General features: G+C 53.6%; 1 protein-coding gene across 4 annotated transcripts in view; it reads right to left on the reverse strand.

Moving 5' to 3' along the window:
* Positions 1–898: 898 nt before the first annotated feature.
* Positions 899–26,853, reverse strand: part of gata2b (GATA binding protein 2b) — a 26,628-nt gene continuing 673 nt past the window's right edge. Inside the window, exons 1-6 of one of the 4 annotated variants that reach the window (XM_088637236.1) lie at positions 23,921–24,089; positions 13,759–14,304; positions 12,072–12,668; positions 7,594–7,739; positions 4,349–4,474; positions 899–2,665 (exon numbers count right to left, since the gene is read on the reverse strand). In XM_088637236.1, coding sequence (XP_088493362.1) covers positions 2,381–2,665; positions 4,349–4,474; positions 7,594–7,739; positions 12,072–12,668; positions 13,759–13,993 — 1,389 coding nt within the window. In that variant the 5' untranslated portion in view covers positions 13,994–14,304; positions 23,921–24,089 and the 3' untranslated portion in view covers positions 899–2,380. The other 3 variants (XM_088637237.1, XM_088637239.1, XM_088637238.1) reach the window with 3 other exon arrangements.

A 26,853-nucleotide genomic window follows, 5' to 3' on the forward strand; every position in this document is an offset into this window, starting at 1 on the left:
TGACCCCTGCAGCACGCCACTGCTCTCTGCTTGTGTTCGCTACAAGGAGGGCCCGTCTCCTGCTGAAAGCTCTCGGACAGTCTAAATACATCAGCTCCTCTTCCTCAGTCCATGTTGGATTGTCTTCTGGTTTGACTCAGTACTGGTCAGCAGGAGAGAGATCCAGTTAGCCCCTTGTGCTCAATCTGGGGGTGCAGGTCCTCAGAGGACTGGGGTCACGGCGGAGGAGAGCAGGGCGCAGTGACGGGTGTCACAGGGACTCAGTACTGACTGCTCCTGTGCTCATTTACCAGCTGTACTCTCGATGTACCGTGTGCTGTTATTGATCCCGTTAGTGAGCGTTTGTGTGCGTGAGGCAGCGTGAGGGGTGTATGACTGAGTGGGGGGGTTTATGAATGAGTGAGGGAGTGTATGAATAAGTTAAGGGGTGTGTGAGTGAGGGGGTGCATGAGTGAGTGAGGGGTGTGTGAAGGAGTGAGCAGTTTGTGAATGAGTGAGGGGTGAGAGTGAGGGGTTTGTGAATGAGTGAGTAAGGGAGTGTGAGTCTGAGGGGTTTGTGAATGAGTGAGTGAGGGGGTGTGTGAGTGACGGGGTGCGAGAGTGAGTGAAGGGTGTGTGAGTGAATGAGTGAGGGGTGTGAGTGTGAGGGCTTTGTGAATGAGTGAGTGAAGGGTGTGTGAGTGAAGGGTGTGTGAGTGAATGAGTGAGGGGGGTGTGAGTGAGTGAAGTAGTGTGTGAATGAATGAGTGAGGGGTGTGAGTGTGAGGGCTTTGTGAATGAGTGAGTGAGGAGGTGTGTGAGTGAGTGAGGGGGTGTGAATGAGTGAGGGGGGTGTGAGTGAGTGAAGTAGTGTGTGAATGCATGAGTGACTGTGCAGCTGATTAAACAGTTCTGAAACTTTTCCACACGTTGACGGTTTATTATCAGTGTACAGTCATGTTTAGATTGTCAGGTTATATTTATTTCAACAAAGAAGCAGGCGTTTAGAAAAACAGTAAACAAGATTGCGAGAAGGTGGAGGGAGGCAAGAGCCTGCAGAGTCAGCAGGCTCGAACCCGGGGCACCCTGCTGAGGGCGCCCCCTCTGGCGGACGGAAAACAGACGTTTCTTCGCTCTGTCCTCTGACCCCAGGGACAGAAAGACAGCGGGGAGTAAAAATAAATTATCATAATTATAACAATAGAATAATAACAACAATAATAACAATAATAATAACAATAATAAACTGCTTTAAAATTAAGCTTTATAAACCTTTTTTTGTTTCTTTTTATGGTTCCTTATAAAAAGGAGGAGTCCGTGATGAGTAATCCAGCATCTGTCCTGTCCGGAGCCCCAGGGGGGCAGGAGCCCATCGCCGCCCCCTGGTGGCTCCCTCCCAGGGGCCGTCCCGGGCCTGGAGGGGGCACGGCGGGGGGACAGCCAGGGGACGGGCAGGAGCGGGGCAGGAACAGGGCAGGAAGGGGGCAGGAAAGGGGAGGGAGCGGGGCAGGAACGGGGCAGGAAGGGGGCAGGAACAGGGCAGGAGTGGGGCAGGAAAGGGGAGGGAGCGGGGCAGGAACGGGGCAGGAAGGGGGCAGGAACAGGGCAGGAACAGGGAGGGAGCGGGGCAGGAAGGGGGCAGGAACAGGGCAGGAACAGGGAGGGAGCGGGGCAGGAAGGGGGCAGGAACAGGGCAGGAACAGGGAGGGAGCGGGGCAGGAGCGGGGCAAGAAGGGGGCAGGAACGGGGAGGGAGCGGGGCAGGAACAGGGAGGGAGCGGGGCAGGAAGGGGGCAGGAAGGGGGCAGGAACAGGGCAGGAACATGGAGGGAGTGGGGCAGGAGCGGGGCAGGAACGGGGCAGGAACAGGGAGGGAGCGGGGCAGGAGCGGGGAAGGAAGGGGGTAGGAACGGGGAGGGAGCGGGGCAGGAAGAGGGAGGGAGCGGGGCAGGAGTGGGGCAGGAACAGGAGTGGGGCAGGAAGAGGGAGGGAGCGGGGCAGGAGTGGGGCAGGAACAGGAGTGGGGCAGGAAGAGGGAGGGAGCGGGGCAGGAGTGGGGCAGGAACGGGGCGGGTGGCTTTGGTCGTGGATCGTCCAGCCATCTGCTCGGGAAGGTGGCCGGAGCAGGATGTGGGGGGGGGCCGTTCTCCCTCTCCCTCGCTGCCTTCCTCCGTTCGGACCGTTCGGCAGAGGCGCCCTGGGAACGCCGGGGGGTCCCGCAGCCCTGCGCCCGAAAACTCACATCCTTCCCGGCAGAAAACAAAATGGGGAGTCTAGTCCAAATGGAACCACCGTCCCCCGTAGTCCTCTCGCACGCCGAGAGCAGCGTCCAGACAGACCCCGGCGCCCGCCCCCCCGAAACACTGCGGGCGGACCTGCGGGGGGGGGGGCGCCCCCGCCAGTCAGCCCATGGCTGTCACCATGCTGGAGTGGGGGTGTGCGAAGGAGGGGTGGATGGGCGTGGGGGTGGGCAGGATGTGTCCCGAGTGGCTGAAGGGGGGCAGGTGTCCCATGTGGGACATGTGTCCCGCCAGGGCCGCGGCGCTGAACGGAGAAGACTTGTCCTGCATGCACTTGGACAGCTCCTCGAACCCCTCCGGGCCCTTCTTGCACTTCTTGGACTTGTTGGACATCTTGCGGTTGCGTGTCTGGATGCCTTCCTTCTTCATGGTGAGGGGCCGGTTCACCTGCAGCCAGAGAGAGAGGCAGGGTTAGAGCCGAGAGAGAGGGAGGCAGTGTGGGACAGTGGGTAGAGCCGAGAGAGAGGGAGGCAGTGTGGGACAGTGGGTAGAGCTGAGAGAGAGGGAGGCAGTGTGGGACAGTGGGTAGAGCTGAGAGAGAGGGAGGCAGTGTGGGACAGTGGGTAGAGCTGAGAGAGAGGGAGGCAGTGTGGGACAGTGGGTAGAGCTGAGAGAGAGAGGGAGGCAGTGTGGGACAGTGGGTAGAGCTGAGAGAGGGAGGCAGTGTGGGACAGTGGGTAGAGCTGAGAGAGAGAGGGAGGCAGTGTGGGACAGTGGGTAGAGCCGAGAGAGAGGGAGGCAGTGTGGGACAGTGGGTAGAGCTGAGAGAGAGGGAGGCAGTGTGGGACAGTGGGTAGAGCTGAGAGAGAGGGAGGCAGTGTGGGACAGTGGGTAGAGCCGAGAGAGAGAGAGGCAGTGTGGGACAGTGGGTAGAGCTGAGAGAGAGGGAGGCAGTGTGGGACAGTGGGTAGAGCTGAGAGAGAGAGAGGCAGTGTGGGACAGTGGGTAGAGCCGAGAGAGAGAGAGGCAGTGTGGGACAGTGGGTAGAGCTGAGAGAGGGAGGCAGTGTGGGACAGTGGGTAGAGCTGAGAGAGAGAGGGAGGCAGTGTGGGACAGTGGGTAGAGCCGAGAGAGAGGGAGGCAGTGTGGGACAGTGGGTAGAGCTGAGAGAGAGGGAGGCAGTGTGGGACAGTGGGTAGAGCTGAGAGAGAGGGAGGCAGTGTGGGACAGTGGGTAGAGCTGAGAGAGAGAGGCAGTGTGGGACAGTGGGTAGAGCCGAGAGAGAGAGAGGCAGTGTGGGACAGTGGGTAGAGCTGAGAGAGGGAGGCAGTGTGGGACAGTGGGTAGAGCTGAGAGAGAGGGAGGCAGTGTGGGACAGTGGGTAGAGCCGAGAGAGAGAGGGAGGCAGTGTGGGACAGTGGGTAGAGCTGAGAGAGAGGGAGGCAGTGTGGGACAGTGGGTAGAGCTGAGAGAGAGGGAGGCAGTGTGGGACAGTGGGTAGAGCTGAGAGAGAGGGAGGCAGTGTGAGACAGTGGGTAGAGCTGAGAGAGAGGGAGGCAGTGTGGGCCAGTGGGTAGAGCTGAGAGAGAGAGGGAGGCAGTGTGGGACAGTGGGTAGAGCTGAGAGAGAGGGAGGCAGTGTGGGACAGTGGGTAGAGCTGAGAGAGAGGGAGGCAGTGTGAGACAGTGGGTAGAGCTGAGAGAGAGAGAGGCAGTGTGGGACAGTGGGTAGAGCTGAGGAACTGGGGGAGAGAAAGTGAGGCAGCACTGGGCAGCAGGTTGAGACGAGGAGTTTGTGAAAGTTTACATTGAATTTGAAAGGTTCGGACTGAATGCTCCTTCAGCTTGCCTGCTTGGTTCAGCCAGGACTGACCCCAGGAGCTGCCGGGCAGCAGCTGCGCGTGAGGAGCGGGGCTGAAGCCACGCCGGCGCTCCCGACAAGCTCGCGTCCCTGCGACAGACGCCGCTTTCTGAATGACAGCGCCACCCCTGCTCGTCTCCCGTGGGAGCGCAGGGGAGAAGGGGGCAGCGACGCCGGGCGGGCTTGTCTCGTCAGTGACCCCCCCCACCAGCCCCCGGCGGGCCCGTCAGCGCGAGCTGTCCGCCCCCCGCCCGCAGCGCCGCTACTCACGTTGTGCAGCTTGAAGTAGAGCCCGCAGGCGTTGCACACCGGGTCGCCGTTAGCGTTGCGTCTCCACAGCGTGGTGGTGGTGGTCTGGCAGTTGGCGCAGCAGGTGCCGGCTCTCCGGGCCGCGGACTGGGGACAGAGGGGCAGAGCGGTGAGACCGGGCGGGTCACGACCTCGCTGGCGGCATCCCTGGACTACAGGGCGACAGAGGCACTCGGGCGCTTTTTACAATCGGCTTTTGCCCGCCCCCCGTGCCCGGACCTCCGCGCTCTCGCTGCCCCGTACGTGGGGACACGGTTTCACACCTCTATGGCTCGCGATCGCGCGTGCTGGGAGGTCTGAGATGCAGACCCCTCGGCTCGGGCCCGTGTCACACCGACCCCCAGGCGCTCAGCACGGGTGGGCTGCTGCCCGCGTCACGGTCACCCTGGGGGGCGCTCTGGGACCCCGGCAGTCGCGAATCGGCTTGTGCTCCGGCTCCAGAAAAGTTTGGGAATATAGTTCCCAGGACCCGGTTCCGCGCTACGGGCCTGAGTGACGGCTCGGCCGTGTCGTTCCTGTCCAGAAGGGGCCGGTGTCTTCCAGGGGCGGAATATATAGATTAATATGTAATATAAATAGTGATAAATATATGTCTTTATTTCCAGGAAGGGGTTCCGGGGGGAGGGGAAGCGAAAGTGATCAGACTCCAGCGTCACACCACAGGTCCCTGCGCTCAGAGCCCCGTTCCTGTAAATAAGAGCGACAGCCATAAATCCACCGGCTCTGCAGGCGCCCGGGCTCGGCCGCAGGGCCGGGGAGTCGCAGCGCAGACGCTCCGCACAGCCCGGCTACACAGAACCCAGCGCGGCTGCTCGGGGCGGAAACACGCGGGAGCCGTTTCCTTATCAAGGCCCTGCAGAAATCCGGACAGGAAACAACTGCGCGGCCTTTGAACGAGATTTGAAAACACTTGAATTAAAAGTACAAAGAGTCGGAGACTGACTCCATGGAAAAATAATGGATTTTTTTTAAAAAAAAAAACAGACAGAGCTGAAAAAAAAACACTGAAAACGAGAACAGCCGGGGCTCTGGGGTCACCATCACTCCATCACCACCAGCCTCTTCATCTTGCGGCTGTTGTTATTACTAGTGTTGATGATGATGATGATGATGATGATGATGACGATGCAGGCTGCCCTCCCACACCGCTCCCATCTCTAGCTCAGGGCTCGGCGGCCAGGTGTTCTGGGAGAATCCCGAAGCCAGGCGGGCCTGGGCTGCTGGTGTCCCGCCGAACAGGCGCAGCAGCTGGGAGACGAGGATGCTCTGTCCCTTTAAATGCTGCCGGTGTCCCGGGCCGCCATCGCCAGAGCAGAGCGGTGAAGGCGGCTGGACCGGACCGGACGCAGAGCTTTGTATGACGCGCGACTTACTAACTTGTCAGTATCTGTTTAAAAATGAAAGCTCTGTTGGAGGACGTGCAGAAATCACGTCCTGAAGAACAAACTCGGTGAAGTGAATTGCACGAAAAGGAAGAATCTGTCGGACACTGAGAACTGGAGTCAGAAGAGCTGCCTTCTCGCGAGGAAAGGAGGAGCTCGGTGATTTTTAGGAAACGTTTAGAAATTATTATTATTATTATTATTATTATTATTATTATTATTATTATTATTATTAAAAGATGAGAAATCGTCATCTTCTCCAAAGCCGCAGAGAAAGGGATTATATCGATATTGTTCTAGATCATACGAATTCATGTTCAAAGCGGTGGATTTAACCCACTGAAGTCTGAAGACCGTCCACTGGCCTGCAGCTCATCAAAGCCCATCGGCTCAGTTTCGATCTGCGGCGCCGCTTTAACATTCACTGATGTTTGCTGACAGAAGCTCTATTTCGATTTTCATCAAATCATCTTGTTATTATACAACATCAGGAATAATCAGAATAATAATAATAATAATAATAATAATAATAATAATAATAATAATAATAATAATAATAATATCCTAGCCTCTCAGTGCAGGCCACTGGAGTCTCCAGTAACAGTGTGATGTCCAGTGATGACGAATCTGACGTGAGTCACTCCAGTCACTCCAGTCACCAGCATCGCCACTGTTTACCAGCACTCAGACTACAGACCAGGAATAACGCGATCGCGACAGTGAGCGGACAATTCCAGGAAAAATGATATTTCCCGATGGCTTTCCTGGAATTGTGCTACAGTTCACCACCGAGCTCAAATTATACAAAAATCACAGGAGGGGGCAGGTTGCTGGAAGGGGCAGTTAGTGTCTGTAGGATTACAGGAGGGGGCAGGTTGCTGGAAGGGGCAGTTAGTGTCTGTAGTATTACAGGAGGGGGCAGGTTGCTGGAAGGGGCAGTTAGTGTCTGTAGTATTACAGGAGGGGGCAGGTTGCTGGAAGGGGCAGTTAGTGTCTGTAGTATTACAGGAGGGGGCAGGTTGCTGGAAGGGGCAGTTAGTGTCTGTAGGATTACAGGAGGGGGCAGGTTGCTGGAAGGGGCAGTTAGTGTCTGTAGGATTACAGGAGGGGGCAGGTTGCTGGAAGGGGCAGTTAGTGTCTGTAGTATTACAGGAGGGGGCAGGTTGCTGGAAGGGGCAGTTAGTGTCTGTAGTATTACAGGAGGGGGCAGGTTGCTGGAAGGGGCAGTTAGTGTCTGTAGTATTACAGGAGGGGGCAGGTTGCTGGAAGGGGCAGTTAGTGTCTGTAGGATTACAGGAGGGGGCAGGTTGCTGGAAGGGGCAGTTAGTGTCTGTAGGATTACAGGAGGGGGCAGGTTGCTGGAAGGGGCAGTTAGTGTCTGTAGTATTACAGGAGGGGGCAGGTTGCTGGAAGGGGCAGTTAGTGTCTGTAGGATTACAGGAGGGGGCAGGTTGCTGGAAGGGGCAGTTAGTGTCTGTAGGATTACAGGAGGGGGCAGGTTGCTGGAAGGGGCAGTTAGTGTCTGTAGTATTACAGGAGGGGGCAGGTTGCTGGAAGGGGCAGTTAGTGTCTGTAGGATTACAGGAGGGGGCAGGTTGCTGGAAGGGGCAGTTAGTGTCTGTAGTATTACAGGAGGGGGCAGGTTGCTGGAAGGGGCAGTTAGTGTCTGTACTAATCTCAGGAGGGGGCAGGCTGCTGGAAGGGGCAGTTAGTGTCTGTAGTATTACAGGAGGGGGCAGGTTGCTGGAAGGGGCAGTTAGTGTCTGTACTAATCTCAGGAGGGGGCAGGTTGCTGGAAGGGGCAGGCAGGGGGTGCTCACTCACCAGTCTCCGTTTGGGCTTGATGAGGGGTCGGTTCTGGCCGTTCATCTTGTGGTACAGCCCGCAGGCGTTGCAGAGGTAGTGCCCTGTGCCGTCTCTCCTCCACAGCGGTGTGGACGTGGCGCCGCAGTTCACACACTCTCGGCCCTCTGTGTGCGACAGGAAGAGACGGGTTACTCCCACAGCGGAGAGGAGCGGACCGTCGCCCACGCTGGGCCAGTGAACCGGGCAGACACACGGGCACCCAGGAGGGGCCTGGCGCGGGCATCAGCGCCTCCTTGCCACACACAGGGGGTGCCAGAGCCCTCGGTGTGTGCTGCAGGAGGCAGCCTCAGTGCCCGTCATGCGGCTCAGAAACAGCTCTGCGTGTGTCCAGAGCTCGGCGCTGTGAGGACACGGGTTCGGGTGAGGGAGGTGCCTCTGGCTGTGCCCCGCGAGAGGACACTGCGCGCCCAGCTGGGTGCAGGGCAGGCGCAGGTGCCAGCTGGGACTCTCTCAGGGGGTCGGTGTCTGACTGACTGCTGGTGTCGGGTTTGCAAGCGCTGGAGCTTGTGAAGAACCAGCCGGCAGGGAGTCCCGATCACAGAGGGACTGTGAATCAGAACGGACAGCTCTCCGAGCAGGAGAAGGAACTTCAACATCATGCAGCACCTGAGCGGCTTTTTATCAATCGATTGGTTTGATGATTCTGGGGGTTGGAGATCCAGAGAGATTCAGTAGTATCCAGCAGAGAGGGAGTTAAGTACGGCATTATCAATCTGGCTGTGATTACTAATGAATCGGTTGAAGAAACTTCTGTGTGCCTACTTCCAAAGGCATAGTGCTGCCCAGAGTCAAGAGAAGCGATTTGCTCTCTGGGATTTCTGGGATTGAAGTGCCAGTGAAGAAAGAAGGGTTACAAACACAAGGCCACTCAAGTTATCTAACGATAAGGTGAAGGTGTCATCCAGTTCTTGGAAGAAGCCCGAATCAGCTTCAGCCGCAACAGTTCCACACTCCCACAGCTCTCTGAGTAAAGTGGTGCCTCCTGTTCTTGGTTTTAAATGCACTTCTGCATAGCTTCAGCTTGTGCCCTCCACGTGAAAACAATCTGTGCACAAAGAATTATTTGCTAACCCGCAGAATCCAAAATGTGCTCTCAAATCAACAAGCCGAAGATCAGTTTCCTGTTGGTGTGAACGCAGATGGCACTGCTGTCGACTGGACGTGGGCTCAGGCTCTGTCCGGCTCTGCGCAACGTCCTTGAGCATTGGTCACAACACCGGCAGTCCAGCGGTCCGGCCGCTCGCCGGAGCCGAGTCATGAACTGAGACCCCAGTCGCAGCCTGGTGCCCTCTCTGTCGGCTCTCAAGTGGCCATCTTCGCCCAGGCTGAGCTGTGCCAGCAGGTCAGAGTGCTGGCTGGTGCTCTTTCGAACTCTTACTGTGTGTTTGGAACCCAAACAACTGTTTAGCCAAACCAAATCGTCCCCAACTGCCCACAGAGTGGTGATTATTCAAGGGGCGTCTTATTCTGGCATGAGTGAAGGCTCAGAATCTGACTTGCAGCCCAAGAGCCATGAGCAGTTGGATGAAACAAGACCAGGATGGGCTGTTTCTGGGCTCTGTGGACGTATGAGACTCCCGCTTGACTCCGGGGTTAATCAAACAGGAAACCAGAGTAAGGTATGTGTTGCGACTCTCAGAATAATGTCATGCCAGCGTTTTAGAACGTCTGGGAGCCTGAGGCACAGAGAACAGTTTAGGAACAAGAGGATTCCTTCGGTCTGGTTACTGGGAGCAATCCATGAATTTTTTCCTGCAATATTTTGTGGGAATCTTCGTCCTTCTAAACTTTCACTAAAGCAAAGGGACCAAATACAAGATGGTCGTGTGCTGGTCGCTGTTCTGTAGCTTTTTAAAGTTTCGCACTGATTTGTGGGCTGAACGTTTTGGTCATGTGCCCTTAAACTGAAACAGCAGATTTCCTCTCATAGAGGCGCTTTGTGCTGAAAGATGTCTTCTTCAAACAAAACAGCTGCTGACACAGAACCAGTGCCAAGCTGGAGTTAAAAACCCTCAAACTGCCACTCTGAACCAATTACACACCATCACCAGGGCAAGAGAGCGCCTCTGGTCTGCAGTGTCACCTAGTGGGACTGCTCTCTCTCCGGGACAGTTCTGTCCCCGGGACAGCGCTCTCTCTCTGGGACAGCTCTCTCTCTCTGGGACAGCTCTCTCTCTGGCAGTGGGCCAGACGTGCCAGTTTCCGCTGGTGCTGCCCAGTCCGCCGGTCTCCTGAACCGGGTCTCAGTGAGAGACCAGCAGCACAGTGGGGTCACACTCCTCTGATTTTCTGTCTAATGACCAGTTTGCTTTCTTTCTCCGGGGGTCCGGCGCTTGGCTCGGACGGGGTCCCGTCACACACAGCCCTCGCGGCTGCGCGCCGGCTTTCATGTCTGCGCTCGCAGGCGACAGGTCGAACCCCCTCGGAACCGCGTGCGGCCCTCGCGCTGCGGGGGCCTGAGTGGCCGTGGTCGGGAGAGCTGCGATTCCACGGAAAAACATCGGCCCGTTTTGTCCGACTATTCTTTAGCGCAGGGGTGGGAGGAGGTAGCGTGTTTTTTTTTCATCACGCAGAAACACGCCCCGCACAGCAGGGCGGTGTACACAAACAGCGGGGCGCGGTCGTCGTGTTGTTAGTGTTGGGCCCCGCGGGCTGGCGTGGGGTCCCGGACAGACAGGATGCAGCCGGAGACTGCGTGTCGTGACTCGTGGTGCCTCGTGCGTCGCTTCTCCGTGTTTCTGTGTGAAAGTGGACGCAGGTCCGTGCGGAAACACTCACTCACATGGCTGAGAGGGCTAAGGACAGCCGAGCCACAGCGAGCTCTCGTCACCGAGAGGATGACAGGAACAACTACAATTATTATTATGATGTCTGCTTAGAAACTTTTAAAGGAATAAACCAAATAAATTAGTTCTCAGTTTCGTAATTCTCCTTGAATAATGATCAGCGGTCGTTTTTGATTTTCTTCACGGCTCAGTTGTTGCCCAATAACTTCTGTTCCCTCAGAATATTTTAATACAGAATACAGAAATAAAAACATTGCTACCGCGGCGCTGCTACCGCTGTTGTCGTTGTTTAGGCCTGGTGCCGGTGTGTTTTGTCGTTTTTTTCCCGTCTCTTCCACGCGCTTTGCTCTGAATCCCGGGCTGCGTCAGCGCGAGGCCGTGGGCGAGCGAAACCCCTCCGGCTCCAGCGGACCCGCGCGCCCAGCAGGTACAGGACGAGTGGGTTTTCTTCAGGTGAGTCTGCGGGTCGGGCTCCTTGTCCTAACGTGTCGGCTGGAGTCCGTGACCCCGGCGAGGTGTGTTTGTGTAACACCCGCTGTAAGTGTCCCCTTTCACTGAAGTGTGTTTACTTGGGTCCAGGAGAGATAAGAGCTGTAGAGACTCCAGGATGAGATTACACCCCACACAAAACACAAATTACACTCGCACAAACCTCAAGGCACACAGTCGGGGCAAAAAAACAAATAAAATATAAACTTTCGCTGCCGTTTTTGTCTTTATTTATTTGCACCGGAATGTAGTTAATTTGTTCAGGACGATTAAAATGTTTACAAACTAAAACACAGCCGGAGGATTAAGAATCGGGGGCGAGATAATTATTATTAATTAGTGAATTGTGGGAATGCCGACTCCTGTCGCTCTCAAACCGTTTTCTGAGAAGATGCGCTGCGACAGCATTGCAGTAGTCCTGCTAAACGAATATTTTAACAAAAAAACAAATTTATTTTTTAGGCCTATGTGATTTTTTACTTATGATTTTTTGTGTGTTAATAGAATAATTTAAAACTAAAAAAAAAAGTAGTAAACGAATTACAGCCCTCGGAAAAGCTATAATTATTTTGTGTTCTTTAAAAATTCGTTGCAATTTCAATTTGGAACATTAAAAATTAACTTTCTTCTGCTTGATCATTCCATTCAAATATTAATGGAGCGAAATTTCACAGCCTTCGAATAATACTATTGCAGTAATACAGCTGAGCGCCTTTTAAACGCATTTTATTCACCGAATTGTTCAAAAAGAAACTCGAAGCAATTTTTAATGCAGCTGTTCATGACTTAGCTGAGTTTTATCAGATAAAAAAAAATTCTAGTCTGGGCGACACACTAAATCCCACAGAGGGAAATTTCTGCAGCACAGTCACGATCGCCTTATTTGTCTAAGTTTGTTTTCCAAACGAAAGTAAAAGCGGTTGTGAAATGAACAGCGAAATAAACCCGGAGCGCGGAGGCGCTTTGCTGACGGAGGAAAGCTCCTCAGTCACAGACGGAGCGCGAACAGTTACAGACAGAAACCGAGAACGAACTGATTCGATTCCACTTCTCTGGGAAGCTCTCAGGGACGGCAATGTTACTGAATAATAATAATAATAATAATAATAATAATAATAATAATAATACTAATAATAATAATAATAATAATAATAGACTCACCTGAGCACGACCGCGCTTTGCTCTTCATTTTCGGCGTGAAGCTGGAGGAGGCGCCGCTCAGCAGGCCGCCCGGGTGGAACAGGCCGCCGCCGTACTCGTGGCCCGTGGGCAGCGAGTACGCGGGGTAGGTGGGGATGGGGTGGTGCGTGGACGGGGTCTGGGCGCCCATGGCGGCCAGGCTGGCTCGCAGGGGGCTGGGGGTCTCCATCTTCATGCTCTCCGCCAGGGACACCTGGTACTTGATGGACTCCTTCTCGTCCAGCCTGGCGGCGGAGGACGGCGAGGCGGCGCCGGGATCCGGGGACACGTCCTTGGGCGGGGTGGGGGGGAAACTGTAGAGGTGGGGGCTGGCGTGCGACGCCGAGGTGAGGGTGGACGCCGAGGCCGTGGCGGAGCCGCTGCCGGGCGGGTACACGGCGGACAGCCCGCCCGGGCCCGCCGAGCTGGCGGGGTGGAGGCCGGGCTTGGTGAAGTGGCTCACGGCCCAGGCGTTGTGGTGGTGGGCGGCGGAGAGGGCGGCCTTGCCGCTGTCCAGCCACGGAATCCCCGGGCTGTGGAGGAGGTGCGGACGGCAGACCTGGCTCCCGGTGAGGCGAGCTGGAAAGAGTTTGTGAGACATTGACCTCCACACGCCAGCAACGGCGACAAAAAACAACAACAACACCAACAACAAACAAAAAGCAGCAACTTAGTAGAAGCAAGTTTCACTCCACCGCGAGCCCGCAGGGGGTCCCAGGCTCTTCTGCAGCAGAGCGCGACGGGACGGGCCCGTCCGCCTCTCCGGCAGCCCGGCGCCTCCGGCTCGGAGGTTCGGGGCCTCAAAGCGAAACGAACTTCGCTCACCGCTCAACAGAACCCGAGAAATCACAGCGCATTGCTGTTGATGTTTTTTTTTTTTAAAAAAAAAACGAAACGAAAATAATGATAAAAAAAAACGTTACGAAAGAACTTCGCGTGCTGTTTATAGCTCACAAGCCCGTGGGCTCAGCGCCGCCGGCAGCCGGGCCGGACTCCGGGGGAAGAGAGGTGTCAGGGCAGCACTGCCAGCGCCCCGAAGCGCGGCTCAGGCACCAAGACTTCGAGTATGATTAGCGATTTTCGTTTTGATTTCACATCCGGGAAGTGCTTCTCTGTGTGAAACCTTCTGCTCTCTCTCTCTGTCCCCCGATGGAGGGCTACATGACTGCGACTTCCTTTCCCTTCCTCTGTCGGTTTGCTAGAAGTCCCCACACCCCCCCCAATCGTTTGCTTTTCAACAACATTTCTAGGTAGCGCGGCAGATAGAGGGGCTCGGGCCGGTACCGCTCAGCCAGGCCCGGACGGTGTCAGCAGGGGGTTCGGAGTGCTTTTGGTCTCTCCTCGCCGAGACGAAGCCGCTCTGGCGCTGTCAGTGGGCTCAGCTGCGAGGTCACTCCCCCCGAGACAACCTCGACACTTCAGGGCGCCACGGAGAGTGTCCCTTTGGAAGGCCGACTCCAGCTCCAGGGCCGGGAAGACACGGACCAGCACTGGGCAGCGGAGTGACTCTTCATTCGCTCCTTATCGTTTTATTCTGTGACTTCAGACACCGGTCAGGCCCGCCTGGCCGCGCTTCTAAAACCTATTCACCAGTTCAGACCCGCATTGCAACGACACTTTCAACGTACTGTCACAGACGAGACCACAACACCGACACGGGCGGTCTTACCGTGCGCCTGGCTGTAGGAGACCCGGGCCCGGGCGTGGGCCGGGTTGGGGTAGTAGGGGTTGCCCTGCGAGTCCAGGTGGTTGAAGAACACGTCGACCTCGTCCGGGGGCAGCAGCTGGGCCGCGGGCTCCATGTAGTTGTGCGCCAGTCCCGGGTGGTGCGAGTCCGGGTGCTGGCCGTTCAGCACGGCGTGGTGGTGCGCCATCCACCGCGGCTGGTCGGCCGCCACTTCCATGTCGCGACCCGGAGGCGAGCACACTCACGATATTCACACGAGGGGGCTGTGCGCGAAAAGGGGCGCCTCTCCGACACGGGACTTGTCCTGTGCGCCCTCTGATCCCCTCCTACCCACTCGAGTTTCCTCCGAGTCTTCACTGCGGTGAGCCTTCGTGACAACAACTTTATAGTCCCCGCCGGAAAATGCGTTTCTTTCTCTCAAACGAAAAAGTTTCTTTCAGCCGGATTTCAGGGCGTCCCGAGAAACGCTAGGAGTCACAGTAGGAAAGGCTTCTCCGATGGGCATCGACGCGCTGGCCGCTTGGGCACCTGCAAGCCAATCAGATGCAAACATTAGACACCTGACGGCCGGGCTGCCCCCGCCGGGACCCCCAGTATCCCCCGATCGACCGGTCCAGCTATGCGCGCAGCCTCCTGGCTTGTGTATCTGTGTATCTGTGCGAGATGCACCGCGGAGCCGCAACACATGAGCGATACTCCAAACACACCGCCCCTCCCCGCCCCCCCGCGGGCGCCCACGACTGTTTTGAGTCAAGGCGCACAAGGCAGGTCATTCTAGGAATATCTGACCGCACACACATACCCGCGGCGAGCGCGCCGCCAGCAGCCTCGAACCCACACGGCCGAGCTCGTCCCAAGACTGTTGCAAGAGGGGGAAAAGTTTTCATACTCACAGATTTTTTTAAGCAGAAGCCGCTTTGATGTACCAAAACACGCCAGTCTCTCCGCGCCCTCTAACTCTTTTATCGCTCAGTTTTTTTTAACTTTTCCTACCAAGGGAAACGCCTACTGGGGCCGGGCTGCCCGCAGACACGGCTTTGCTTTCGCTGGGTGATGCTGGGTGATCCGCCAGCTCCACGGGCTGCTGATGCTCCCACAGGCTGGGCTCTCTGCGCTCCTCTCGACCGGCACAGCCCGGGACAGTAACGCGGGCCTATGAGCGACAGGCGGCGGCGGAGACTGCTGGGGCTGGCGCCAGCAAATTGGATATCATGCACGCAGGGGCGGGGCCGCAGGTTCGGCAGTGATCCCCCGCCAGCCAATCAGGGCTCGCACACGCCGCCATTGGCTACTCCCCCCTCCGCGAGGCCGCTGCAGCCCCGGACCTGTTGGTCGGGAAGGTGATTCACTGAATCTTCTCCTGAGCCCGAGCGCCCCGACAGCAGCATCAAACCCGGCTTCTCATAAAACTGCCCGCGACAGCCTGGACTTCCAGTTATCTACAGTCCAGTACTGAATGCAGCCTCTTTCAAACCTGCCTCCTGCTTCAAATAACTAAATTATTATTATTATTATTATTATTATTATTATTATTGAAATATTAGGAGAACCATTGGAAGACAATGACAATAATGAACCAGAATTTGTTTCAGAAATGTTGTTGTTTTGTTTGTTTTGTGTTACGTGCAAAACGTTCCTAACGACTTTTAAACTGAACTTGGAAAAATCACAAAGCTATTTCCACCACATTCTTGAACCCGGCAAGCTGGAAAACACGGTTTGTGAGGTAAAGTTCGTGTAAAATAATGTGATTTTTCGTAGGGAGTGGCACAAATAAGAATAAATCACTTGACTATTCGATCCATTTTTAACCAAAAACAATAACAAAAACAACTTGCATCTCTGTGATTCCCATGGTAATGTGGTTTTTATAGTTGGGCTGGGGATAGTTTATTGTTGCTAAATCGATTTTGTCTCCATGAAAAAAGATCCTGTTGAAAAAACCTCTTGCCATTATAAATCAGATTTTTAGCGTTAGGAGGGGTGCGGAAGGCTACTCATCCAAACCCTTAAGGGTCATTAGTAAGCTACCCCATTGGATGCCCCCGCCTAATTGTTTTAATTAGTGGTGGCAACATTCCTCTTATAAAAACAGGTTTTGTCTGTGAAAGAGGGCGATCAAACGGCGCTTTGCATCTTAATGAGCTCTCGCTCTCGGCCCCTGTGCGCGCAGGGCGTGATGCAGCTCAGGTCTGTTGACTCTTGTTAACAATTAGCTGCTTCCAAAGCGCCCTGCACTGCAGACAGGCAGCGAGGCAAAGACACTGTGTCGCCAATTAATGTGGCCAGCAGCTCTGCGCACGGGGCCAGTTACAGCACAGCCTCTTGAAAAGCCGCCCTGCGCCCCGCCCGCCGCCCAGGTCTCTGTCTTTTCACGCCTGTTCACGCCCCAGCGCGCTGAGAAAGGCTTCGCAAATCGAAGTACTCGTCGCACTTATAAAGATTTTTGCCAACTGTAGCAATGCGCTGTACAGTTTTTTTTTAAGTGGATGTTCTGCGCCGTTTCGCTTCTCTGATTTTCTGTAGGTCAGACCTGTCCTGCTCAGCTCGTTTGTCCTGCTGTAAAATGTCCGGGCAGGATGGGGGGGGGGTCAAACTTCTTTCTTCCTCAGTACCTTCTTCTACCTCGGACACAAGGCGTGCGGGTCTCCAGCTCTTTCAGTGAAGACACGCAGGTCTGTCTGCACTGCGCTCGCTATGGCCCTGAGGACTCGCTGCCGGTGTGAGTGGAAGGCAATACTCATGAGAAAAGTGAGAGAAATATGCATATATAGACACTGCTCAACTGGTCTGCTGTTTTCCTGTCTTGCGCATCTCACTGTCAGGTGCTGGGAGGGTTATCGTGGCAGCGCGCGTTCCGGGTGACTGTTCGGCAGGTATGCAGAGACGGCAGGTACCCGCCCGGCTGCTCACCTCGGCCAAACCCGCTTGTCCGGTCTGAGCGCTGTGCCGGGCACAGCGAGGGGCATTTTCACCAGGGGAGGGAGAGTGAAAGCTCCCCAGTGTGCGAACTGCGCTCGCCGGTCACGGGAGTTACTGGCGACAATGGCAGTAATGTTAGAAGACCCGGACGTTAAAGTGTTAATATTGCCACCGTTCCGATGGACAGTCCTCTGTGCTACACTGGTGCCCAGAAGAACCCTGCTTACTGCCCTCCCCGTCTTATCTCAAATTAGGGGTTATAAGTGTGGCTGTTAAACAAAAATTATAAAGCCACAATCATCATAACCATTGATCGCTGTTAGCTGAATTATTGTATAAGTTCTAATTCATGGAACACACTCAGTTTTGATAGCTATATATCAGACTGCTTTTGCAATAAAGTTAAAAACTTTTTTCCCAAGGGCAGCTCTGCTTTTGCTTTTCCTAAGGGACCACCTCGTGCGAATGTAAAGCGTGACTTTAACGTGTCCACACAGAAACACGCGTCCCGCTCACGACTTTGCGGGGCGCAGGTTCATGAGCGGACAGACCTCTCGGGGCGTTTTTCCCTGTTGCAAACGAAGGGCTGAAACATAATTTGTTGAGGTAAGACTTCGACTGCGCGCTAGAGACGCTTGACCTTTCTCAGTTTGGTACAAAAGACTCACAGGACCAGCTGCCCGGCGACGGAGCAGGGAGCGGGCCGGCTGGACTCGGCGGGTCCGGGGGACGGGGCTGTCCGCCCCTCGCTCGCTCTGCTCGTGCCTCTCGGGCTCTCTGGAGCTGCTGCTCGTGCTCGTGCCCGTGCCCGAGCGCTCGAGCCGCCGGACCGCAGATCCAGCCACTCTGACGCCGCGCTCTGACGTCACCACTTCTTAAAAAATCACCAGGAAATGAACTTTTAATAGTGCAAGCAGCGAGACGCGGAGAGAAAGGGGGAGAGAGAGGAGAGGCAGAGCGAGGGAGAGAAAGAATGGCATTTAAGCCTATTTATGTCCCAGACGCCGATGGACGGGATCTTTGTCTTGTGTTTGGGGCGGGTTTTGCCTGCACCTGGACCTACAGGTTTCAGGTGTTTCTTCAGTCTGGACTTGGGTGAATAAAAGAGGTTAAAAGTTTTCATCTCTTGTCACGAATGCCTCTGCAACACCCTCTGTGGGGATCTGTGGGGATCTGGGGGGTTGAGCAGTTAGACCCCCCCAGACCCTCTCTTGCCCCAGGACAGGGGTTCTGTCTTCTGCCCCAGAGTCCCCACAATGCCCTCTGCCTGACAGTCAGAGCAGTGCTGCTCACACCTGGAGCACAACAGCCGTACAGTGTGGCTCCAGGCTGTACCCCTGAGGTACCGCACTCTGCTCAGCCCACGGTGCAGAGCCAGGTCTGTGCCTAACTGGCCCGTCCGGCACGCCCGAGTGAGGAAGACGGATTCGGGCGTCACCAGCGTGGTGTGTGCAGGGAGCCGGGACGTTACTTTAATGTCACTCCTGCCCGAGAGCGACCGGACACCAGCGGGGGCTCAGACTCAGACAAGCCCTCGACTTCCAGTGAGCGACACCAGACATCGTTTCAAACTGGACAAGCATAAGCCTAATATTTCACCTACACTCCCAGTTCTGTGTTAGCAGCCCCAGAGTAACTGTTACTTAGGCTGTTAGTGAAGAACACTGCTGAGTGACAGCCTTCAGTTTTAGTAATAATGAATAAATCCTGACATTTAAATCGCACATCTCATCACAAAGGGTCCCATGTGAGCAACACAGCAGCTCCCCTCTGGTCCGGGGAGGAGAGAGAAGCCAGGTGGATTGAGGGGGAACTTTAGGGGGGCAGACTACAAGACCAGAGTGGACATTAGCATTGACACCTCTACTCTTACTGAAAACTGTCCTGGGATCTGTACTGACCGGTAGTCAGGACACTGGGGTCAACACCTCTACTCTTACTGACAGGCACACCTGGGATCTGTAGTGACCAGTGGCCAGGACCTCGGTTTAACGTCTTAGGCGCAGCAGTGTCACCTCGCCTACTGGTCCACCAACACCTCCAACACCACATCCTAGACTTGGCTGAGTGTTCGGGCACAGACAGCTCATGACAGGGACGACCTGCCCAGCGCTGTGTCCGAGTCAGGAGCCCTGTGACCCGCTGGTGGCAGAACACTAGGGCAGACAGGGGCAGGGCACTGGGGCAGACAGGGGCAGGGCAGGCAGGGCCAGGACACTGGGGCAGACAGGGGCAGGGCAGGCAGGGGCAGGGCACTGGGGCAGACGGGGCCAGGGTACTGGTGCAGTCAGAGGCAAGGCAGGCAGGGCCAGGGCAATGCGGCAGGCAGGGGCAGGGCACGCAGGGGAAGGGCAGACAGGAGCAGGGCACTGGGGCAGACAGTGGCAGGACACTAGGGCAGGCAGGGGCAGGGCACTGGAGCAGACAGGGGCAGGGCACTGGGGCAGACAGTGGCAGGACACTAGGGCAGGCAGGGGTAGGGCACTGGAGCAGACAGGGGCAGGGCACTGGAGCAGACAGTGGGAGGACACTAGGGCAGGCAGGGGCAGGGCACTGGGGCAGACGGGGGCAGGGCACTGGGGCAGACGGGGCCAGGGTACTGGTGCAGTCCGGGGCAGGGCAGGCAGGGCCAGGGCAATGCGGCAGGCAGGGGCAGGGCACTGGGGCAGACAGGGCCAGGGCAGGCAGGGCCAGGGCACTGGGGCAGACAGGGGCAGGGCAGGCAGGGGCAGGGCACTGGGGCAGACGGGGCCAGGGTACCAGAGCTCAGGGCAGACAAGCAGAAGCCATCTCAACAACGAGCTACTCTGCTGCTCAGAGGACAGACGAGCCGAGCTCTGCGGGGAGATGAAAACCAGCCTGCCGTGCGCAGGGTTAGAAAAACACATTTGCCTTTATATATGTTACACGTCAGTGTGTACCGTGCAGGCCTCTGAGCTGTGTCCTCAAACAGAGCTACAGTAAACACTCGGGATGCGCCTGTAACTCAGATTCGTGTTCAGTGTTTAGACAGTACATTTTTGTGACCACAGGGGCGGCCCGACTGGTGTGCTACATTAACCAAAAATTACACGACGCAGATTCGACAACTACACAACGCAGTTTCACGTCGGGGTCTCAGCACGGCCCGGGGCTAGGAGCTTACGGCGCTGGTCGATGGGGGTCTTAGGGGGGTACAAACAGAATCTGTCCGAACTCTGTTTAGTTCTCCTGACCACAGTGTGCTCCCATCAACCTGAAATCCATCACACGCTCACACACACACAGGAATCACAAGGACACGTCCCTTTCAACACACACAGCACGAGCTCTGGACATTCTTCGGCTTCATATCAAAGAAGTGCATATTTTCTGAAGAACTGCCGAATGAATAATCCTTAATAATAATAATAATAATAATAATAATAATAATAATAATAATAATAATAATAATAATAATAATAATAATAATAATAATAATAATCCTTAACAACAAATAACGTGTCAGTGTGGCAGGGGTTCCCACGCCGTGTCCAGCACAACTCCAGTCCCAAACATCACGTCACAGCGATTCACAGCCAGTGAATCGTTTCGACTAACAACAACCATGAACAACTACAGTCCTGACGCGCCCGTGGACAGCGGGTTTTTGCATCTTTGTAATTATGACTTTCAATCGCCTCTGTTAATACGTGTACGTGTCGCAGTGATGGACAATACTTGCTCACGGGCGGGGGGTCGCGACACGGTGAGCCCCCTGTCCCGAGCCAGGGGCGGGCGCGGTGCCAGACGTCCTGACACAAGCCAGGGCGCTGCATTAGCGCGCGTGCTGGGGGGTAATTAGATTGCGCGCGACCTGCCTCAGCTCGAGCAGGAGGGCAGGAGGGAGGCGGCTCCTCTGACACTGACAGCGCGACTGCAGAACTTCTCTCTGCACTGAGCTGAAGCTGCACTTTTCTGAAAGGATCGCGTATAGTTCTCGGCGCTCTAAATAAGCGCTCGTCGATTCTAATATGAATATCCCACACAGTGCAAATCAGCCTGTAAAACAACAGCGAACGAGCTCCACTTCTCCAGCTGCGCATCAGGAATCTTGCGATATTTTTAGTTAAAATGTTAAGTAGACTAAAAACTTTTCCCCCAATCTTTACGCCATTAACTGCATGCCATTATTTAATTCTGGAGGTTTTATGCCATTCGAAGAAACAATTTATTCGTGTGTCAATGTTTAGCTCTAATCCTCGAGTAGATATTTTTGTGCAAATTCCGGAGTTCCTGGAAGCTGCAGCCTCGAGACCCGGTTCCTCCGCGAGCACCACAGGTACACATCTGCCCTGGCTCGTGCTGACCCGATCCGCTCGTGGCCAGGCTTTGTGACCCCCCCCACCACCTCCGCGAGACGGCCCACACGCTCCCTGGATTTTGCTGAACAGCGCCCTAAACACAGACCCTTCACCGACATGACCCCGGGGTGAGAGGATGTGGCTGATTTCGGTGGTTTTAAACCGTCATTAGAGAAAACGAGTGACACGTTTTCGATGTGTTATTTAATTTGACATTTGTGTCACAGCGCTGGGCCTGTCTTCGCTCGCCCGGACCGCGGGGCGAACTGCACAGCAGCCCTCCAGCAGCCGAAGCGCCACATTACCGAGTGAAATAAAATTACAGAAACTTGATTGTGTTTTGTGTTTTTTCCCCTCGGTGGGTGGGAAGCATCACTGAGGGAAAAACACCGTCCTGTAAACCTGATTTATCTGGCTGTTCCTGCGTCCTGCTTAATAAGGCCCTGGCGGAACACATTATTTCTGCTCGCTGTTGACTTAGTTCTGGAGTCACAAGAGAGCGATGAATCAGCGCGCCACTGACAGCCCTTCCACCCGCGGTCCTCTCTTAGCCCGTCCCGGCCCTGTGAAAACTGGCTGCCACCCCGCTCCCTGCCGCTGCCCTCCGCAGAGCTGGACGTCCAGTTAGCAGCAGCGCGGACACCGCCGGACAGGCCCGACTGCAGGACTCGAGTCCAGATCCCCCGTGTGCGCGTCCGTCCTGAAAGCCTCGGTCGCAGATGGAAAAATAAGCTTCTTCTTCTTCAAAACAAAACCCAACAAGCTCATGTAAACTGTTATTATAACGTAACTGCGAGAGAAGAGACAGAAAATACCGCCCGTTCCCAAAGCAATAGGAACACGGCCCCCGCCGGCGAAGGCAGTCGAACTACAGCTTTAACGACACAAAGAGCAGCAGAACTCGCAGTCCGGCGACGGACACTGGCTTTTCCGACGACTCAAACACGTCTGAATGTGATTGCAACTGTCACATGTACTCCTGGACCTTTCTGATTCCAATCGAGCAAACCGATTTGTTAGACACTCGTGTTTATGTACCGTATGTGTTGGACGCATAAGCACCGTTTTAAAACAACAGATGATTTAAAATAACTTAAGAAAGCGGGGTTCTGTTTGACAATTGCAGACATTAGGCACCGCAGTCCGCTCGTTTTCACGGGGCTGAGGATCCTGACGCAGCGGGGCCAGTCGCCGCCGCGGGTGAACAGTCACACAGCTCGAGAAAACAACAATTCCACCTCCTCTTTGTTCCGGGGCCGCAAATGTGTTTTTCATCTGATGACAAGGAGATAAGACATAATGCGCGTCAATTAATAACGCAAACCGTGGAGCTGCAGTTCCTGAGCCAGCAGCAGCACAACACGTGTATCAGCGCCGAACCAAACACTTTCACAGGCGGGTCTAACAGTGCAACACAACCGCAAGCAGCAAGAACCCTCCCTTGTTGTTATTATTATTATTATTATTATTATTATTATTATTATCACAGTTTGAAGTGTTGCATTTCTCCATGTTCAGTCGCAGAGTCGTTGTCAAACACATTCAAGCGGATATTTTCACACATTCTGGAACATAAACTGCATTTAGAAATTATTTAAAAACTAGAATTTAACCTTTTTGTACTATTATCATTAATAATAATAATAATAATAATAATAATAATAATAATAATAACAATGATTATTATTATTATTATTATTATTATTATTATTATTAACTGTAAACAATAAGTCTTTATTACTGTTGTTATTATTATTAATAATAATCATAATAATAATAATCGGAGCCTGTCTGTTTATGCACAAGGGACACTAGCTCACAAGCTGCTGGACTTCAGTAATTGTGTGAATTCGCTGCTCTATCGTGACAGTTAGACAGGATTGTTAATGGTGGTTTAACAATCCTTTACGGTCACTATTAATTTATTTATACCTTTTATGAATTGAACACATTTTTAATAGCAAGTTCTACATCAACGCAGTCAGTTATTATCTGCTTTGCAGAAACTCTGTCCACCCTTGTAAAATTCTTATTGCTCCTTTTTTAAAATATAGGGCTAAAAAAAATAAATTATATGCCATCTTTCCCCACGCACCGGGAGCCACGCGGCCGGCGCTGGGGCGCTGCGTGCCAGTTTTTCTGGCTCGCGATGCGTGTCTTGTCACGGTCTGTGGGGCTTGGCGCGAGGCACGGTGTCTCGCGCTGTCCAGGTAACACAGGAGCGCCGTTTACACACCCGCGAGCTCAGAGCGCGGCTGCTGGCCGGCAAACCGCACTGCTGCTACTTTGTCAACGAAAAATACAAATTAGGCATCGACATCTTTTAAAATACAACGATCCTCTATTTGACATGTATCCCAATCCCAGACAGGAGAACCTTGAGTTACCGTGCCGTTTGGTTTCGTATTTCTTGCTATAGGACAACAGCACTTTTTCTTGTAAATGTAGTGTTTTTTTTTTTGTTAGTGCAATAATATTTAAGTTCTTCTTTTGCTACGGTAGTTGTCTTTCTCCGCTTTCCGAGAAAGAAAACTTCAGACATTTTCATATTATGCTGTGAATACCCGAGCTGGACTTTTCTATTTTTAAATAAAACCTCTGCCGTTATTCAATGTATAAAACTCTTCTATAGACAAGAAACACAATTCAAACTCGACTCTCAAAACTCCCCGCCAGCGGCAGTAACAAAGCGAACTTGTGTTGTGCCTCGAGCTGAAACAAAGCGTAACTGTTCTGTCATTTAAAAGAATAAAATCAGAATGAAGTCCGTAGGAAACAAAAGAAAATCCAAGAATGATATGAAACTGGGCAGAAAAAAAGACGAAAGTTATTGTCAAACAGCCCGGAGGCGATGTGGAAACGCAGATCCGAGCGCGAGGAGGTAAAGCGCTGCTACTCACGAGAGGGGTCCCGCCGCCGGCTCGCGGAGCTCGGTGCCCGTGTCCCCGTGCGCTGTCCTTCACCGCTCACGAGCCGCGTGCGTGCAGGTCGAGACCGTCCGCGTTTCTGAGGGCTGAGCGCCGTCAGACAGCTCCTCTCTCTCCCCCTCTCTCTCCCTCGCCCCCCCTCTCTCTCCCTCATGCAAAATAAGAGAGGGAATAAACTTGTCTGCCCAGGCAGGTACACAAAAACAGAGCGACCTCCTGCTGCGTCAGACGGCACCCTGTCTTCCGGGTCGCCAGCGCCGGCCGAGCGCGCTGCCCGCAGCCCGGACCCGAGCGGGTCTGGCGGCCAGCGGGGCGCCGGAGGGAGGGCGCTCGGCCCTAGCTTCGCGCCGGCAGAAGGAGCTGCCGCTGGTGTCGGCGTGTGGAAGCACAGGCGCTGATAGCGGAAGAGCTGGCTCGCCCCGTGCTGTCGGATCGCTAGTTCAAAAGCTAAGAGACTAAGTTCTGCTGTCAGGGTTTTGTTAACTTTGCGCTTTGCCAGGTCGCCCAGTCTTTTGCGTTGCTGTTGTTGCAACGTTCTGGAGGAACGTCGCTCAAGCCCCGGACACGACGACACCTACACGGCGGGTCCTGCGGTGACGGGGGCGAGACAGACGCCCCAGTCTGGACCCAGAAGGGCCCGAACACACAGGGCACGGCCCCGTCCGCCCCGCTGCGGCAGCTGTGCGCGTACTGAGCTGAAATAACAACGTTTCTCGCCTGCCTCGCAGATCTGTCCTGTTTGCCCCCTGGTGACCCGGGCCCCGAGCTCGGCCGCGCGCTGTGGGCCCGGGAGCCGCGAGCTCCGGCGGCCCTTATAGAGACGTTCACCTGCGGCGCGCGGCTGACAGGCGGCGCGAGGTGCCTCCACGCAGGGGAGATTTGACAAAGGAGAATGAGGCCGGATGAAGACGTTAGTTTCTCGCCCGCGGAACTGTACCAGCTCGCCTGCTCTCCTCTCCACCCCTCCCTCCTCTCTCCGGCAGACCGGGGGGGTCTCTCCTTCAGAAACCCCAGTCTGAGGAATTAAAATAATATCCTGCGCGGCAATGCAAACTGGGTGGAGGGGAGGGGAGGGGGATTCTCGTTTCTCTTACAGGTTTTTCTGACTAAAAAGCAAAATAAAGCGCCCCCCCCGCCGCACACTCTCGCTTTAACACATGCAAAGCCCTCGCAAATCTCCTGCACGAGACCTGGGCTCGCGCGCACCGCGGCTGCGGGGCAGGTGCAGCTCGCGGCCGTGTCCCGGGTGAAAGAAAGGAGCAGGGGAGGAGCGCGAGGCGGTCACGACCCCCGACCGTCCCCCAGGAGAAGCCCAGTCGGCCCGGCCTGCGGCTCTGCTGACACGGAACCGGGCCCTGGACCACAGGGGGTTAAACCAGCCGTCGGGACGCGTGAGAAGGACAAATACAGAACACACCGGCCATCCCGTTCACTCTTCCTGAAGGAATACCATTCCTGTGAGCAGGCCGGATCCTCCCCTGCGTGTCCGAACACGAGTGTCACTGTCCTGCGTGACCAGGCACAGTCGTGAGGTTCACAGGCAGCGCCGCCCGTCACTGTCCAAACGATCAAATACATCATCATCACCATCATCATCATCATCATCATTATTATTATTATTATTATTATTATAATATTATGATGATGATGATGATGATGATGATGATGTTGTTGTTTTATAAACAGACGTGCCCTCTGTATCGTGTCTCAAGAACTCGCTCTCGTTTTGCTGTTTTCTCCAGAAAAACTTCTTCCAAATACCTGAAGGATGATATTCACGTATTACAATAAAACAAAAGAATATAATTATTATTAGTAGTAGTATTGTTGTTGTAGTTATTATTATTAATAACCAATAACCAATATTCGATAGATCTTATATGAGTATTAACTAAAATAATATTGAATAATAATACTGCTTATGATAATAATAATAATAATAATAATAATAATAATAATAATAATAATAATAATAATAATAATAATAATAATAATTGCTTGTTTGACGATATTCGATAGTGCAGTAAAATTATACGATTACGTGAATATTAAGTTTTAATACAAAACCACGATTAGCCCTTCCGGTGTTCAGAAAACACTAGATCAATTTAATATAAATCTACTACACAAGAATATTCCACTGCAATAATCGATTTAGAAAATAATGTTTTAATTTGAAATCTGGATTAGAATCGTTTTTGTGTCTATAAAATAAAGTGGGATTACAGAGATTTTTTTTATTTTCTCGGAGGTATACTATTAAACTATTTAACAAATTACACGTGGACTGAAATTTCTCCTAATTATCAAGAATTGCGGCGATGTTTTTTTATTTCTTTTCAAAATCGAAATTTAAGAAGCAGCACCTTTTTAAGAAATACTTTACAGCTGCGAGTGTTCTGATCTTAATTTATTAACTTTCATGATTGCGAGCAACAAAGAGAATTTTGTACGATACACTACTGGAATAATACTGGAATCAACTGGAACACGATACTGTTTCAACGATTAATATTAATGGCAGAGGGATAATAATTATGACAGCATAATAATATGAATGCCAGTGTAGTATTATTTATGACAGTATAATAATATCAATGGCAGTGTAAAAGTATTTCTGACAGTGTAATAATATGAATGCCAGTGTAATAATATGAATGCCAGTGTAATATTATTTATGACAGTATAATAATATCAACGGCAGTGTAATAGTATTTCTGACAGTGTAATAATATCAATGACACTGAATGCAGAGCTCGCTGGACTGAAGACTTAGCGGCCCGGGAGGCACAGGGTTCAGCTCGGCTTGTGCTGCTCATGTCACCCAGAGCAATTAGGACAAACTAACTGCCGCGAAAAGCATGACAATAATAATAATAATAATAATAATAATAATAATAATAATA

This window comes from Lepisosteus platostomus, chromosome 6 (genome assembly GCF_059453375.1).
Source record: "Lepisosteus platostomus isolate fLepPlt1 chromosome 6, fLepPlt1.hap1, whole genome shotgun sequence".
Lineage (NCBI taxonomy): Eukaryota > Metazoa > Chordata > Actinopteri > Semionotiformes > Lepisosteidae > Lepisosteus > Lepisosteus platostomus.